This window comes from Parasteatoda tepidariorum, chromosome 2 (genome assembly GCF_043381705.1).
Source record: "Parasteatoda tepidariorum isolate YZ-2023 chromosome 2, CAS_Ptep_4.0, whole genome shotgun sequence".
Lineage (NCBI taxonomy): Eukaryota > Metazoa > Arthropoda > Arachnida > Araneae > Theridiidae > Parasteatoda > Parasteatoda tepidariorum.
Window position 1 is genome coordinate 65,232,552 of NC_092205.1, and position 19,707 is coordinate 65,252,258.

Here is a 19,707-nt window from a genome sequence, read left to right on the forward strand (position 1 = left end):
CATCGTGCTGCGGCTTGAACTCGGGCCAACTCTTTGGGAAAGCTCTTTCCTTTATGCCATTACGTCTCACATAATTCTGTTTAACAAATAATGTTTCCAGATCCATTACCATCTCATAACCTTTTATCACATACCCCTAGAAAGGAGATAGCTCGTGCTTATTTACCGTGTCACTAAAATTTGCTCAAATAGTAATCTCTTAAATGAAGAACTTATTTACCTTAAAGCTATCACTGGTGGCCATTTATTTCCTTCTCACATTGTATCGAACTATAGAAAATTAGTCAACCAATCCAACCAACTCTCCAATTTGAGCTGTAATTATTTCATTGTTCTACATTATTGTTCCTGCATCATGAATAAATCTAACCTTGAGGTCTTTTTTTATTATTCCTTGTAAACAAAGCAAATTCCCCCAACTTGAAGGACCTTATTGCTGATATTAAAAAGGTGGACTTTTCGTCAGATTTCTTTTCAGTATGATCTTGCGAATACAAACTAAACGTATCCTTAAATTTCGAATTAACACGAAAAATCAGAATGATAAATGCTCCTTAATTGCTCTGTATTGCTGGAATTCAATATTGGTTTCAGTTTTCTTCTGCTAAAATACTACAAACGATGTTCCTTGGCCCTCTGTTCCTGTCAATGAATTCTCGGAATAATTTTATATTGTGAAAAATTCTAATACATTAATTAATGATAAATTTAGTATCACATTCTCCCTGCGTGGAAATCTATTTAAATTCAATTTCTACATCTTGTGCACCTGGTTTTCTATCCTGATCCTTCACACAGACCCGATTGTAATCGACTTTATTTTATTTAATTATTTTGTTATAGCTTTTCTGTTCTTCTCCCATTGATTAAGCCAACTTTTTTTTCCAGCCACTTCCACTTTTTGTGTCACTATCGTTTCGTGTTTCAACGCTAAAGATGGTTCATGGAACAGAACATGGTTCATGGTTCATGGAACATTGGTTCATGGAACAGAAACTATCATTTGTTTTTAGTGTCATTATTTGTGTATTATTTTTCAACATCTTTAATTATCAATAAATCCCATTGTAATATTTAAAAGAAATTCTTCGATTTAAGAAAATACAGTTAATTTCTGTTTGCGAAAATTAGTACCCTTTTATTACGCCACATTTGTATCAATCCTAAAACAAATTACTAAGTAGCTAAAGAAGTAATAAATTATGTTTTTCTCAGTCTGTCTTTAACATTTGGCAGAAACATTTTCTTTTAGTTTATAAATTTTATAGTTTTCTCTGAAATCGTGAACTTATATCTAAAGTCAGTTTAGTTAAAATAGACTGCGTTATTTGCGTCGTAATATTAAGGAAAATTACTCTGGCATTTCTTAGGGAAAAAACAAGTTCGTCGTTCGTGACCACAAATGATCATTTTGCGTGGAGTCATTCTAAATAATTCTATGCTAACAGAAAGAGAAAGGCGTGTCCCAAAAAATTACTGCATTCTTCTTTTGAGATTTGGCATTTACTTTTCAGGTGGATCTTAATGTAAGGATCATTAAGCAACTATGTGATTTTACCATGATTATTTGCTTGAAATACTCTAAGCAGCTTATAAAGGACGTTAAATATTAACAAATCATCTACGTCGTCTTAATTAGCAATTACTGGGTTGGAAAATATATCGTGAATTAGATTGATAATATTAATTGAAATATTCCACAAATACTGTAAAACAATGCAGATGAAGTTTAAACAACATATTAAGTGAATACTTTTTTAGTGGATGTAAAGGTCATTAAGCAACTGTATGATTTTGTCATGATTATTTACTTAAACTACTCCAAGTGGCTAATAAAAGATATTAAGTACACAGTAAAAAGTTGCAGATTAAAAATTAAGGTCAAAAAGTAGTGGTGCTCGGGTTGCCAGTACTTTTTGCCGTGAAATTTTATGGAACAAATAATCTGATATGCCATAATTTTTTTCAGCAATGATTATTGCAGAATGCCTAAAGGAAAAAGCAATATTCAGGGGCACAGCAGCAGAGGTTTTAGAAACGCACCCTCTTCTCGACCTAAGTACTGCTAGGGTTTGGGAAGGTGAAGAGCTTTTTCTTTTTAATTAATGTCAGCCTTTCAGCTTTTTTGCATTATTTATAAACAGTACTGAACTATTAATTAGTGTATTTCTTTGATAAAACATTTATATCATCCATGTTGATTAAATCTGACAAGATATTTTGAGATAGAAAGAGAGATAAAATATCAGTTTGCGGAAGATTGTATACTCAACCATATATAAAGAGTTGTCGAACAACCGCACAGTTGACGTATCTTTGACTGTCACTTTTCTTCTAATACACATGGATCCTAGCATATATGATGCTCTGCTATATTTGAGCATGTTGATCTCACTGGAAGTTGTTTTTCTGATATAGCATACTGCTCTGAGCATTGGACCTTATTCAAAGAGCTGAACTTTTATATATACTTTACCCAGGATGCCTGGATGTCAGTCAATTAATCCAAAACTTTTTACAGTATATTAACAAAATACCTACGTTTTCTTAATTAACAAATTGAACTTGAAAATATATTGTAACCTCAATCATAAATAAAATATTCCAAAAATATTATAAAAATATTGTAGATTACACAAAAGTAGCAACTGATTATTTAAGACTCCCACAGTTTCCGGCATATCATGTTTCATGTAACCTTTTTTTTAATTATGTATGTACTAAATATCTCAATGGAATTTAAATTGTGTGGTGCAATTTAAAACAATTTGATATAAATATCTTAATTTTATCCATATATTTCTCAAATTTTATCTATATATATACGTCTCTAATTTTTTTAAAAAATGCATATTTTAATTAATAATCGCTTCTATAAGACAATAACTGGTATATAGGAATAAGGATTAAAATATATCTAATTGTTAAATTCTGCTTCTTTTTATTTACTTTTATGTATAATGTAATAGCATTTCTAATGATTATAATTAAATTTTACAATATCATACTAGACAGATGAAGTTAAAGTCTCATTCCTTAAAATTTTTTATAAAGTAATTAAATTACATTTATTTATTTCCTTTTTAATTACTAAATCACTGAAATCTTAGCTACTCTACTCTACTATAAAATTATTTTTTTATTAAATAAAAAAAAAACATTACCATAGTAACAATGAATAATACCACAATATTAAGTATGTCTCCACCATTTTAATTGCTTTAAAAAAATAGGCCATATTTTTTTTCCACAAAAATCTTTCTGTTTTTTTTCTCGCTAGATTTGTACCATTTTATTTTGTAGCAGTATGACCGATTATGACTTATGTGGTATTAAACTGTAATCTAAATTTTAATTATTTAAACCATTGATTAGTCACTCTTTTTTGGCATATCTATTAAGGAATACTGAAGCCTTTACTCCTATTTTTCAATTATATTGCAGCCAGACATAAATAAAACCTCAAAATCTTCTCCTTTGCCATTAAAAAGATTATGTCCTCTAGAAAAATTTACAGAAACATTTATTAAGCAATAAAAATTATGTTATATTAGAATGAAATAGATATATTTATAAAACATAAATGAGCGTTTTCGATTTGTAGACACTGTGGAACTTCAAAAGTAACATTTAAATGATTCAAAGAGAAAGTTGAATTTGTTACATTAACTCAAAACTATATTTAACTGTCAGAAAGGAAACTTTCGACTGATATATTAGTTTCAATACAAAATTTCATATGTACTAATGAACTACAATGGAAAATAAATTTCTATAACGCCTCCATATTCAGAAGAATAAGAGAACAAAGATGAAGCGTTCCGATATCATTTTATCAAGAATGTTATTGTTGGATGTAGTTGAGAAAATTTGTTTTCAGCTACGCAATCATTGTAAGAATATGTTTCATCAAAAGTAAAGAAGATGAAAAGCTGGAATTCAGGAAAAAGATAAAGAAGAATAATCGGGCTATTTCTTTCGAATAAAAAGGGGAATGGTAAAAATATAGTTATGGTAAAATATATTAAGAATATTTTGTATATGATTTCAGAAAAATGAGAAATTTATCGCTTTAAATGTTTTTGAAAATAAATTTATATATTTAAAATCATAGTTTATTTTATAGGGTAAATTGAAATTTATGTGGAAAATGTTTCTTTTTTTTAAATTGTAACCGGTTATTTTTAATAAGTATCAAACATGATTAGTAATTATTAATAATTAGCGGTAGTCATCAACATTATTGCAATAAATTCTCGAAAATATCTCTTTTCAACTAATCAATAACGAAAATAATAATTATATTTATAGCTTTCACCGTAACATAGAAAAAAAGATACATTGTTGTTTAGCAAAAAAAAAAATAAAAGATCTAAGATATTCCATATAGTTGAAGAAATTTCAACTTCTTGATGTTTGATAAATATGTACTATCTTAAAAACAGATCTTTTGTTCTTAAAAAGTTTCTGGGAATTGTTCTTGAATATTACATAATAAGTCTACGGAAAGAAGCTGAAAAACTATTTTGAGGAGAAAAAATCTTATGCATGTAATAATGGTACAAATATTTTTTTACTGATAAAAACTTCTTCTCTTTCGAAAAATCTTGTTTCTTATTTACTTTTCTTTTCCAAGAATTCAAAATTGCATCTCTGTGAATTCAATGAAATTTTAAAACTTCGCGAGGAAAGTTTCAGCTTTGTTCTTTTATTTTCCATCCGAAGTTGAACAGTATTGCATTTTTCTCGGAACCTTGTTATACAGTTTGTTCTTCTATAAAAACGGTTTTATCTTACGTTCTTATTTTCAACCATGATTATTTTTAAATAATTTACAGCATGAAAAAAATATGAACATTTATAAGTTTTTGTTTTTTTTTCTACGTTAAGTACTTAACGCAAGTTACAATTTCAATAAATCTTGTTGAAATAAACGTGATTGTAGCATCTTTTTTAAATTCATTCCGCCTTATTCGAATCATGTTTTCTTACATTTAAGATACGATCTTTAAGAGAATTGTGCATTTTAATCATTACTTAATATTAAAAAGACTGAAGATTGTATACCTAGAAAGATTGAAGGAAAAGACGTTCCCCTTTCCAGATTGTTTGTGTACAATTCAATTAGACATTCAAAATCTTAAAATACAATCATAATTAATTTAATAAAAAGAACTCTTGATCTATTGAACTTATTACTCTTGAACTATTTGATCCTCAAAATTATATGGTACTTTATGCGATTTGGTAAACAAAATAATTAACGAAACGAATCTCTGACTTTTCAGTTCTTATACATAAGTTCTTTAGATGATTGAGTTTCCTTTCTTTTATAAATAATGATTGTACATATGTTGAAATGCATATGTTAAAATACGATTGCTTTTTAATGTATCTAGGGTATTTTATTCTTACCAAAAGGTACGTCATAGCTGAACCCACATGAGGCTTTTGACCCAGTGGCAAAATGAGTCTTGTTTTCGGTTTGATAGCATGCGCATCTTATTTGGATGTCATCACACTTTCCAACTGTGCTCAAGAATAATAGTAAACAATTATTTATTGCTCAAGAATAATAGTAAACAACACCTATATGCGTTGCTGTGACAACCACTGCTGTTTCATAATTTTTTTTAGAATTCATCTTTCACTTTTAATTTTGTCAAGCATTAAGTTGGAGAGTTTATTTTTGAGATATGGGACCAGAGAATTCCCATAAATACCTCCTGAGTTGCGAATAAAGGAGAATTTTACCATTTGAACGACACTTCTGTCTTTATTATTTTAATTAAGAATCATAAATTCTAACCTACAGTTCAAAATGAATCGTTTTCAATAAAATTTCAGGTGAATATTACAAATAAAGAGCATCTCAAACTGATTGACACTGTCCAAAGAGCATCCAAAGAGTATCAAGCACCCATGCCCAGATAGGGGTTCGAACCCTCAGACATTAGTGTCGCAGTCAGACATATTAGCTGCTCGGGCACGGATAGCTTAGTCGGTAGGGCACTGGCCCCATGTCCGAGAGTTCGTGGGTTCGAACCCCGCCGGCCAAAGAATCCCCATGTAGTAAAGTGACTGATGCATGCTAAATCTGTCGAGTCACAAAAGTCCTTCATGTTCCCATAACAAATCATACCTCTGGTTGTACTGGATTGTAGATCGATTGTTCTCTGATTCAGGTCAAAATTATGATCTGGGGATGAATGAATGAATGTATGAATGGGTCCGCCCTATAAAAGGGTGCGACGTATGGTGTGGCAGAAGTGGAATTCTTGGCCATAGATGGCTCCACTGAAAGACAAAAACAATCGCACCTCCTCTGCCTCAACACTCAACAGGCATGCGTCAATAACAACACAACAACTACAGAGTTTTGATTCTGATCTAACGACGCAAAAGGCAGAGTGTTAGCAGCTTTTTCTGATAAAAACCCAAAATGATATAGCTTTTTTTTTACCCTAAATGAGATCTTATTTATGAAATAGCATAAATGTTGCTTCCATACCAGGAAAAATATTTGGAAGTATAATTTTGAATAGACTAAAACATGAAATTTATGGAATTTTAAGAGAAGAACAAGCAGGTTTCCGCAGTGGAAATGGAACAATGCTGCAAATCTTCACACTTAGAAATATCATTGAGCAAAGCTTAGAATTTAACACCTCTTTATATTAAAACTTTATTGATTTCAGTAAAGCCTTTGATTCAGTTAAGAGAGAGAAATTATGGGAAATTTTATCACTTTATAATATACCAGAGAAAGATATTAACATAATCAAAGATATGTATGATAACAGCAAAGCATGTATAGAAGTAAATGGAGAATTAACTGAATTATTTTTAGTTAAAACTGGCGTGAGACAGGGATGTATTTTATCGGGATTTTTATTTATTCTGGTGATAGACTGGATTAGACGAAACAGCTAGAAAGATGAAAAAAGAGGAATAAGGTGGAATTTCACAACTACTTTAGAAAACCTTGATTTTGCTGATGACATCGTACTTATCTCATCCAAATGTACAGACCTGCAGCTTAAAACAGACAAATTCAACAAATATTCAAATAGTGTGGGTTTATTCGTGAACAAGAAGAAAACTAAAGTAATGAGAATAAATCAAAAGAAAAATGACAAAATTAAAATCGAAAATCATGAAATAGAGGACATAGAGTCATTTAGCTATTTAGGTTCTATTGTAAATAGAAAAGGTGGAAGTAGTGAAGATATTAGACAGAGAATAATCAAAGCAAGAACATGTTTTAAGGGATTACATAAATTTTGGAGAGAGTCAAATATTGAAATAAAGACAAAAATAGTTGTTTACAAAGCTATTGTTAGAGCAGTACTATTATATGGCGCAGAAACCTGGAAACAGACTAAGATCGAAATACAAAAATTAGAAACCTTTCAAAACAAATGTTTAAGATTTATTTTTAAAATTTTCTGGCCTTACAAAGTATCAAATCAAAATCTATTAAAGAAAGCTAAAATAAAAACAATCGAAGATGAAATTAAAAAACGAAGATGGAGCTGGCTCGGACATATCCTTAGAATGCCCAAAGAAAAAATTTCATCTGTTGCGCTTACATGGGCCCCTGATGGTAAGAGAACAAGAGGAAGACCCAGACTTACCATCCAGCGCATGTTTTTGGGCGAATTAAAAGAATGTAGAATATCTGGCTGGGAGGAAGCAAGATCTATTGCTAAAGACAGGAGGCGTTGGCGCGATATGCTAGAGGCCTTAAGTGCCCAAGGCACGTAAAGGATAAGTAAGTAAAGTAAGTAATAAATGCTGCATTTTTTTTTCTTGTACCTCTTTGAAAAGTAATTGTAAGCCAGTTTCATCTGCATAATCTTAAATCATACTGCATTTGAAACAATTTTACAGTTTACATTTTCAATTAAAAATTAAAGTGTGTTTTAAGCATTTTGAGAGACATGATATTCAATATACCGTACTTTTCCTTTAAAGTGGAAATTGGCAATGGCTAAATTTTTTCACTAAATCAAACACTAAACATAATAATCGAAGAAGAGAAATCTTTATTTATTATTTTCGATAATCTGATTAATAAAGGATGAAAGGGTCATTGTTAGGTTTAACACTGATTTTACTTTAAGTTTAAGAGCCTTTACCTGGTATACCTTACAGTAATTTTTTTTGTAAGGTTAACGGCATTTGCCGGACACATTTGCAAGCTCTACCATACACTGATGTTTTTTTTTAAGATAAAGAGACACAACCTGGTATACGTTTCCCGGTACTCTCAACACTGATTTATTTCGGTAAAGTTCCATTGATCACGGTATTCGCTAAAGTGACCATTGAGATAAAACGTTACCTTTGTGGTTCTGAATTCGCTCTCAATTGATTTCGTTAATTTTTACAGCCCACTTTATTAGAACGGTACCCACAGTCCCAAACAGTTTAATTGAAAAATGTTCCAGGAAATTGTTCTGTTTTTCCGCAATTTAGAGAGAAAATAACGCCTAATGAATTTCTGAAGGAACACTAGTTTGGGCGACTTTTTGCCATTTTGGCGATATTCTTGGAGATTTGGAGATACTTGACGATGATTTTGTCTACAAAATAATAGTTCGAACGATAGAGAATAGATTAGTATCATAGAGGATAGATGAATAGAATGACAGACAGGTTTTAAAGTGATCGGAACAATTTTTATGGAGCTATGCGAGAATCGTCTGAAATCATTCCGAAATGTCTTGAGTTTAGTCACCAAGCCTATATAAATAGGAGCGTACCTCACAGAGCAGATTATTAGTCTACAGTTGGCTGCATTAGTGCGCTCATATGAGAGTTCATCTACCGTCTGAGGTTTCAAAGCTTGTTTTTTTATGTATTGCACTGTTATTTGAGATATAATTGATTGCTTCTGTATTTTATAGATGAGTTTTCTGGAACATTCTGCTTATAAAAATTGTCTTAAGGCTTGTTTCATTCATGTCCCTTAGAAACGAACTTCGTTCTCTGTACAACATGCAATTTCAGCAGTAAAATTACTTGCACTTTAAATAAGGGGCTGATGTACGATACAATATTGTTGAATTCGTTACAATTCCAACAACAGTGTACATCTATAATTTAGTTTCAGTTCAGTTTATATCCAGTTACAGTTTATTAAAAAAATTTAAAATTTTTATCCAAAATGAGCTGTGTCTAGTAACAATATAAAACCATAATAAAAATATCGGGGTAAAATAATTCGTAGCTATTAATAATATGTGCATATTTGAAACGAAAAAAGAAAAAAACTCATCATAATTAAAATTGAATCTATTGTTACATTGCTAGTAACTAACACAAATAATATCTTTAAAAGAGCATTACACAAGAAGTTGAACATATCTTTTAAATAATATATATATTATCTAGTGAGTTGTCAAAAAGGGGAAATGTGATGTCTCTTCCTTAATTAACTTACCGAAGTTAGTTGCAAGACTTTCAAATTAAATAATTAAAAGGAATATGTAATTAAATATGACTTTTTTTACGAATTTGTTCTTTCTTTGGTTTCACAGTGAGTGGCGAACAGCTGTCGCATCTTGTAATTAATTCAGATACTCTAAATGAAATGAAGGAACGTAATTGGATAAAATTAAACGCATTTGTTGGAATATTTCTTTATTCTTAATGGACATGCGTAAAAATTCAGTTAAAGGAATAAAAATGTTTATAACGTATTTGAGTTTAATGAGATATCAGAAATGTTATTTCATATTTTTATTATTACTGATTGATATATTGGGTGAAGTTTTTTAAAATATGTTTTAAATTTACTAAACTAATTAGGTTATTGCATCTATATTTTGACATATTTTGAGGAAGTTTATATCTTTGAATTTTACGTAAATTAAGTTGGAATATAAATGTTACCTTTTGCTGAGGATTACTCTGCTATCATTTCTTTAAAAGAGATTTGGTGTCTAAAATAAATATATATAATCATATATAAGGCCTTAAAAGTAATTGAATTTAAAAACGTACGAAAGTCTTTCCAGAAAATTAAAGTATTACTTGTGCTTTTTTTATTAGAAACTTAACTAACTGTCAAAAATATCATATCAAATTACAGGCATAACGTAGAGGTATTTTGGGTACATTATCCTTGAAATATATTGTTAGGAAATTCCTTTTTCCGTAAAATATTATACCGTAATTTTTGCAGTAATAGTTTTTTTTTAGTTAAAGTGATTCATCAATTTTACTGTAATTATTATTAGAACAATTATGGTACATCATACGGTATAGTTTCTGCTCCCGTAAAAATAAATTTCGCGACAAAAAGTACCAGCAACCCTGAGTCTCATTACATTTGACAGTAATGCGACCCAGATTTTTTTACAGTGAAAACTGATAATGTTTGAAGTAGCAAGAGTATGTTTAACTGATATAATATATGGTATGCTACATAAAACTTCTTTTTACGGAAAAGAACTGCTTAATTTTTAAAATTTATGGAAAATGATACAAAAATAAATTTATAAATCATCTAGAAATAGGTATAAATGAAAACGTCTGTATACCTTCTGATGGCGATCAACATTTAATTGTTCAAATTACATTGACTAGAAGTATTATGTACACTGACTGACACAGCAAATAAACATTGGAAAATTTTAAATTGAGTTTGAAATTCTTCTTAAATTATATTGAGGAAAAAAACACCTGAATTAAAATTCAATTGTATCTTACTTCATCTGAGACATTCAAAAAGGTGGAATATGTCTAAACAATGCATGTCTCTGATCTGAACAATAATAAAAAAATTTAATCAAAAGGAAAATTTTGTAATTTAAAGTATGCGCAGCATAGCTTTTTTAATCAATACGTCTTTCTACTTTTTGAGTGACGGAAAAAAAGTAAAGTGTTGATAATTCTGACATTTATGAACCAAATTAGCATAAACTAGAAGAGGAAAATCAATGCATTTCTATTTAAGATCTCATGTCAGTTTGAAAAATATAGAATACATTTAGAGATCAACTTTGTATCTTAATCATTTAGATATTCCAAATAGTTTCCTGTCATTTGGATATTCTAAATAGTTTCCTGTCATTTGGATATTCCAAATAGTTTGCAATTTTTGCCCAGGTGAAAACAAAATTTGCAGTTTTTGCCCAGGTGAGATTGTGAACTGGGAATAGATTCATAAAATTCGTTAATTTAAATTAAGTATTCTATTAAACATTAAATAAAAATATCTTTATAATACTAAATCAATCGTAGTTCTAAAAAAAGATGTACACAAGTTGATAAAAAAATTTAAAGGTAAAGTACCTTATTGATTCAAATGTTTGTGCAATATTAATGACTTAAAATATTTGTAAAAATAATATAAATGATAGATAAGACCCTGGATAAAAGTATAGACATTTAAATCCCAAAAATGTCACACTCATAAAAGTGCATAAATGATGAAATATATATTTAATCTAATGCTTGGGACCGAACGCGTTAAAAAACTCTTTGGTGCTCCACATTTTTGCTCAACTCTTTCCCGTGTTTTTAAGCTCGAGAAAACCATGATTTCATCATCCCCATTTGATATCTGTCACTTAAAAAACAGCTTAACTATTTTAAAAACTGACATATGTCCCTAAAATTTTGTACAAATTCAGAATTGAAACTTTCAGAAAATGCAATCAAAATTTATAATTTATATGAAGTATATAAGCATACCACTTATAACATAAGTAGATAAGTATAGATATAATTATNAATGTGCATTAATAACAAGAATGCAATCTCTTTTGAAAGTATTTTTCTAAATTCATTTGGACATTTTAAAGAGACTAGAAACATTTTCTCTACAGAATAGTTGTTTTGTAACAGGCATGTGGGAAAGTTCTCTAATGAGGGCATATCACTTTCCTTCCTAGTGAATTGACCTCCATACAGGAAATGATATCTTCAGATTTATGAATTTAAACATAAATGCGGGTCACTTATACATATATAAAGTCAAAAATATCTCGATTATCAATTGTTTAAAAACGTATATTTTAGGAGTTAAGTATGTTACCTTCCTTTATTTGGTCTGCAGCTCTGTTATTCCCTTTGGCATGGGGACTTAAATATACTGACTGTGGTAAGTAATACTTTTTCATAAAAATTATTTATAAACAGTTATGTGATTAAGATATATAAACAATGAGAAACATGTAAGTACAATTTAAAACATACAACTTTACAATTTTCTTTTGAGTATAGTTAGCAATGAAATAAATAAATTTGAGACAAATTTCAAAATTACTATTTCTCAACTTTCAAAGTAATTTTTTCCGTAAATTGCTGTACCAGTATAATTCCAATTTATATTTTTATCATACAGGTGGAGAATCAAACAAAATATTTACTTTGATACTGTAAAAAGAATATGAATTGATCAATGAAATAATGAACAACAATTATATATGGCAGCAAGTGTTGCAGTGCCTAATATTTCAGAGAGAGAACACTAAAAATTCCATTTCTTTAAAATTTTATTTATTTAATTTATTTATTTTTTCGAAAAATATGCGGGAGTGTAAAAGAAAAATTTTGCTTCTTACTGCATTTGTTTTAGAATTGTCCAATTTTAACCGAAAATAAGCATATTCATTTTTATTCAATTTTTATATATTTATGACTTTAAAGATTTAGTTACAAAACTTTAATTTAAATACATATCAGTGATAAGAAAGTACATGGTTACTGGGGATACTTAGTAGGGGGCTTCGGTATTGCGTATCAAATACACATAAATTTGAACAATACTGTCAACAGATAGAATATCTAGTAATAAATTCGAACAGTACGGGAATCGAACTGAAAGAATGTATAGTTCATGAAAGTAAATAGGATTTTTATTATCTCTTTTGCATCAACATTTTTTTCATGCCTCTCTTAAGAAATTCGACATTCAAGAGACAACTTTTAAAAAAAATCACGCATGAAATGCAACGTTTATGACATCAATTAAAAGACGGACATTCATAAAAATTATTCGCGTCTTTAAACTATAGCTTTCACTGTACAAATGTTTGAATTTAATAAGCCAACTTTCCCATAAGATGTTAGGTTTTCATTTACTCTTTTTAAAATTTTACATTCAACTAAAACCTTTTGTAGAAAAAATTTTGTTCACACAACACTTCAACTTCGATTAACAGTTGAAATTTGTTGAAAAAGAAATTAAAAGAAATATTTAAATATATTGGACTTTAAAGTAAAAGAAATCTTATAAATAGCAAATTTTATTACAATTAAAAATGGCTATCATAAAAACGTATAAATTGATTTTTTTAGAATTCCCAAAGTGTTTCTAAATTATTGCCTATTTTTTTGAAAAAAAGTTTTTGTTTTAAAATTCAAAATACTTTGTTTGCAGAAAAAAATATGAATGATTAGACAATTAAATTTACCTCTGATGATTTATTTTAAAGAAATAATGCATTTTAAAAATATTACTCTCAATATTAATATTTCGCAAAAATGCTAAACTATGATTTATAGTTTAAATTAATAGCTTTGGAAAAAGGAATTAATTGAGTTTGGAGCAATGAATAAATAGTTTAAAATCTCAACTTAAAAAAAACTATATAATATTAATTTAAAATGGAAAGAAAATTTATTAAAATTCAAACTAAAAAAGACCATAGATTTTCATACATCATAAAATATAAATAATTTTATTTTATTTACATTTGAGTGTTTTGAATTAAACAATATTAATAATTATAGAAATATGATAAGTTCTTGTATTTAAACAATTATACTATCATGACAAACAGACGGAGAAACAAATTTTGAAATTATTAAATCTGGTAAAAGGAATGCTAATCGCATTTTGAATTGAACAAAACATAACTCTGATAACTAAAACTTAAATATTCAGTATTTATACTATTCATTTGAAAATTTTTAGTTGAAATGGTATTACCAGACAATAAAAGTAGTAAAAAATACAAAAGTAAAAAATACAAAACTGAAAAGTAAATTTCACCGAATAAATAGGTTTTGCGCCATGATCCAAGGTATCAGAATTTTACCACATTTACCAGATTTTATCACATATTATAAAAACATATTTTAAATAAAACTTTATCAAACTCATTAACACAATGCTTCGGTATAAATTTATTTACAAAGAAATTTGAATACGAGATTTTTGATGATCCCATAAAACCCATTTCTAAACACCATAGTTAACCGTATTCTGGCAGTTTTAACCATACTTTTTTTCTTAGTGAATGAAATATCTTTTCAGCAGCAGCTATAATTGAAAAAAGATTTGTTTGCTGTAATTTAACAGCATCTTATAACATGTTTTGTATTTCCGTGATTAATTAAAATTTGAACGTGATCTATAATTATGTGGCTTTTGAGAAACCTATATGAAGTTAGAATAGAGGATGAGAACTTACTTAATTTTCATTAAAATGGTAAGAGTAGTTCAAGCTCTAAGACTGAGCGAGTTAATAGATATCACATACTCTTCCCAAGAGAAGTATGTATCAAATAAAATCAAATTTCTCATTTTTGTAAATTTCTTATTGCGTTTTGCGAATTATTATAATAGTAAAAGAATGAGGCGAAATGAAAACTACCGAGTCTTATCATCATTATGGAAAATCAAATATATTAAAATATAAATGCAATCAAACATGAAAGAATACGGGTTAACAATAAAAACATAAGTTTGAATGATATATACATTACATTATATATATATTACATATATTATATACATTATATACATTATATACATTATATACATTATATACATTATATACATTACATACTTTAATAATAAAAGTATTTTATTATTATTAAAGTATGTAATATTTCTTTAGTTTAATTCATAATTTTTATTTTACAAGTGTTATTCATAAGTCTTTTTTTTTTCAACTGAACTATAGAAATAGTTACAATAATCATTTTAAAATTTCGTGGATCAATTTAATTTGAAAAAAAAAACATACTTTGAGAAATCTTTATGTCTCCAAATTTTTCATTTTGAAGTTGAATAAAAATAGCAAGCAATCTCTCTTAAAGGTATGCCTTAAATTTTATTAATAAATGTGCATTAATAAATGTGCATTAAATTATATTACTTATGAAATTAAAAAAAAAAACGTTCTAAAGTATTTGAATTATCTCTACAACTACACAACAAACTATGTCTCAAGAACAGCTATCAATTTGATGGCTGTCGCTCAAAATGCAGTCAGGTTTGGAAGCCTAGTGTTAATGGAATGGTGACCATATTTTATATTTTATTTTATAACCGTCGCTGAACAACCGACCCAATTTCTGGGTTTACGACTGGGTTATGACTAATGGTCAGGGGAACTCCTGGATCAAGTATTGGGAAAAATTTGCCATCGTGGATGACTTCTTTGATGGAACTAACCCGCATTTGCGTTACATGGAGAGGAAGACCACGAGAACTACTCACGGTTAGCCTGACGGCAAAGGGACTCTAACCCACGATCCGTCAACCGGTGAGGATACTTCACATCAGCATTCCGGTTGGTACAAGCCGGATGCAGATTCGTATTGACAAGCCATAGGTGGGATTCGAACACGGTTCACCACGTTGGAAGGCGAACGCTCTATCCCCTGAGCCATCCCGACTCTTGTTGACCATATTGTTGTTATCTCCAACTCACTTGATTTATTTATTCCTATATATAAAATTATTACTGTACAAGAAATTATTTTAGTGCACATAAGCTGCCATTACATGGGAACCCATGTAATAAGTTTAAAATACAAGGAAAACATGGAAAAAATATATAAATTTTTAACGAAGCAGGAAAATTATCAAAAAATAAAATATTTTTAAATTATATTTTAAAATTTGAAGGAAAATATAAAAAATCGGAAAAAAGGGAATATTTTTTTTAAATTTTTCTTTATCTGTATTAAACGTAGTGACGTTTTCTATTCTAAGTCCATTGTAAGTGATTAACATGTGATAACTTTCTGATTTGATAATTTCTAGATTTCAAGTATTTCGAAGTATTGAAAACTGTTTAATTTGAACTTATAGGCGTTAAATTACAGTCTTTTAGTTCATTTTTCAAAAAAAGCTTATTCTGCATTAAAGAACTTTTACTGAATATAATGTATCAATTTTGTAGCCCTAATGTGTTTCTTTCACGAGTTTTAAAGTAAAGAAATTTTTTACATTAAAGCAATTTTTTTATTGATCGAGTTATTCTTACAACTTTTACTTTTTTAGGATCGAAAACAGGAAAAATTGTTTCTGTCAAAATGACTGGGTGTGAAGATGAAGATATATGCGAATTAAAGAGAGGAGAAACTTACAATTATGAAGTAAAATTTGAGTCTTGTAAGTATATTAAGTACATATATCTTTCAATGCGCAACATTGTAGCTTGTAATATAACGAATTGAGTGGCGCAGAATAGCATAAAGAGAAAAAGTTTTCTATGAATTTAGGTAATTCGAAATTAAATGGAATTAAAAATATAAAAGGAACATCTCAAATTGACATTTAAAACCTCAAGAAAAAATGCCCAAAACATAATTTTTCCCTCTTAAAATTTCACAACAAAAGATATTTCATAATATGAAGCCAAATAATTTACAGTCCAAGTAGTCATTCTCTGAAAAATGTAACACTTCAGCAATGGTTTATATGTATGTAACAATACATACTATTGTAACAATAACAATAGTTTAGTCAGTCGAAAATTCTAAGCTCGCTTATGTTATTTTTACTACATGCATGTTTCGCAAAGTGTTAAAGTACATAGGCTATCAAACTAATTAATAACATAACTTTAAGACTTTCGCTTCCAATTATAATTTTTATTTTAATACATCTTTTTATTACTATTTAATTTAAAAAGGATCGATATTTTTTTTTACTCGAAGCATGAAAAAATATATACGTCATTCATTATATGTCACTTAAAATTGCGAAACTTAAAATTTTAACGAGATAGGTCGAACATATTCTTCGGAAATAAAAAATAATACCTTTTTTTCTTAAATGTTTCATGACTTGGAAACTGTTCATTCTCTTTTTTTCTAGTATTATCGTGTTAAATTTAACAGATGGGGAATTGTGCTAGAAAAGTTCACTTGAGCAACTGCGCTTTTTTTTTAATAAAAAAAGTGAAAATTTTTAAAAAATTCATGCATGTGCAAAAGAGTAAAGTACTTGATTTTTAAGAATATGAACTCATTTTTTTTAAATTTCACTATTAAGTGAAATCTAATTAAATACCTGCTGAAGAGCAAGGATTCACAGGAAAGGAACACCTTACATTTTCCTAAAACAAGACCTATTGTAAGCTTTATAACGATTAAAAAGATTTTCTGTTCGCAAATAATGAATGGCATAAACCTAGAAGTTATGCTATTGCTTCTCTGAATGAGAATGTAGAATTATACCATATTTCCATATGGTGCACATGGAAACATACCATATTTCCATATTTTTATTCTACTCGAAGTTGTAATCTCAAAAATTTACATTGGTTTTGAATTTTCTTTTCAGTAACTGCAAGCAAAAGACTGAGAGCTGTACTTAATGGAATTATTAATGGAGTAGCTATGCCATTTCCTCTTCCTAATGCAAATGCATGTGAACACAGTGATATTGAATGCCCTATTAAAAATGGAGAAAGTTATACATATTCATATGATATTGAAGTTCGTGATAACTATCCTACAGTAAGTTTTGCAGTTATGTATTAAAATAAATGTGAGCAAAAATATATTAGTGCCTGGCTGGAAAAAGTATGGGTCCCTTTGCAGATTTTTTTTTATATTACTGAAAAAACAGGCCCCAAGGGTACTCCTCGATGGTGAGTTTTTTTTTCCAAAAGTTATCTTTCCTTCCGGGTTAAGTTCAATGCTGAATGACTGCCAAGATTACAACGGAGTCCCTTCTGCAACATTGCAGATCATATGAGTCTGATGTAAACAGCTCGTTGTTAACGATACTTTAAATAAGACTTTCATTATTCACCCGATAACACATGAGACGTAACCCCATTTCTTATATATCTGAATCCGAATAGGACTCATCGTTTTCTAAGTAATCCCCATACGTAAACAATTTTTTTCTCCATCTGTAAATAAATTTCCAGTGGTCAGCATAAAAACTCTGGATCAAATTACGATATAGTACATCATCTGCAAAGCCCATTTTTCAATAAAATATTATTGCCGAATTTTTGCTGTAATGTTCATTTCATTAGAATGATTCAGTGATTTTACTGTGATTATTACTGTGTAAAAACGGTAAATCAGATTTTTTCCCGTCACATGTTCCAATAATAATAGATTTTGTAGTTAGAATTAATGGATTCCTGTAAAATTGTTGATGATAAAGAGTACCGCCACTCAAACTACCGGTACTCCTTAAGTGGCGTAAAAACCATTTTATTCCATTGAATTCCTCTTTAAGTTTTGCATTTTTCACTAACAGTGTGGTTGGCATCCGGCTTGCACTTACCACAGTACTGACGTGAAATATCCTCGGTGTTACACGGATCATGCGTTAGAGTCCCTTTGCCGTCAAGCAAATGGTTGAAGGTTTTCGTAGTCTCCCTCTCCATGAGACGCAAATGTAGGTAAGTTCCCTCAAAAAGTCCTCCAAGAAAGCAAATTTCTCTCAATATTTGATCCAGGAGTTCCCTTGTCTTCTGCATTGGGTTCAAAATTGCACGGCTATGGAACTGAACATTAGCAATCGTAAACCCTCCAAAAAATTGGGTCGTCTGTTTAACCACGGTTATAATAATGTGGTAATAAGAACTGTAATTATTAAAACTAGAATTTCCAGCAATTTGTTACCATATTAGAAGAAAAAATATCAAATGAATGGCTAAAATTCCATTTATTTCGCTTTTTAAATGTAGAATTACGTTGTTTTTTTTTCTTCCTTTTTTTTAACTGAACTGTTATAACCATACAGTACGGTAATTTTACCAAAATTATTCTCTTCGTGAACTTCGAACGTTCTCGAATATTATTCATAATAAATATACTTTTTCCTACACCACGATTAGAAGGAATTACTGTCGTCGTTATGTTGTAAATTATGCGAACAATGAGTAATGATCTGTTATATTGAGATTACAGTAACGGTTATTAAAATATACAATCTATTTAAAAATTTAACAAAATCAATTTTTTTAAAAAATATTAAATAAATCCTTTTTTAAAATTAATTAATTTAAGCAACAAAAAAATAATTTAAAAAACAAAATATTAAAAACCGAATAATTTTAAACTTAATTTGTAATAATGAAGGAAGACCTTTGTTAAAACGTTATCATTTTTTATTTTTTTAGCTACGAGCTGATGTCAAATGGCAACTCAAGGATGACAAGAATAAGGATGTTGTCTGCGTTCTCTTACCAGTAAAAGTTGTGTAATTTTAAATTTACGAGATAAAAAATGCTTTTTATCAATATTTAGATTTTTTGGCTAATTATGATAAATATTCTTCAAAAATAAACAAAAATATGTTAAACTCTTCCGTGATGGTATTTTTTTGAATATCTAAGTAATAATTTACACAGTGCAGTCACATTAATGTGACCACCCCCTACTTTCCACGTCAACGTGAAGTAACCAATCACAGAAGGCAGGTGGCAGCACATTTAAGTGGAGTGTATATAAAGGATGTCCTATGGCTTCGGAAAGCATTTC

General features: G+C 29.0%; 1 protein-coding gene across 1 annotated transcript; it reads left to right on the forward strand.

The window, feature by feature from the left end:
* The first annotated feature begins 11,997 nt into the window (after positions 1 to 11,997).
* On the forward strand, positions 11,998 to 19,500 carry LOC107453575 (NPC intracellular cholesterol transporter 2 homolog a-like). Its single transcript, XM_043041632.2, has 4 exons — positions 11,998 to 12,115; positions 16,256 to 16,366; positions 17,543 to 17,718; positions 19,347 to 19,500. The coding sequence occupies exons 1-4, from the start codon at positions 12,043 to 12,045 to the stop codon at positions 19,428 to 19,430; spliced, it is 444 nt and encodes a 147-aa protein (XP_042897566.1). The 5' UTR covers positions 11,998 to 12,042; the 3' UTR covers positions 19,431 to 19,500.
* The last annotated feature ends 207 nt before the right edge of the window (positions 19,501 to 19,707 follow it).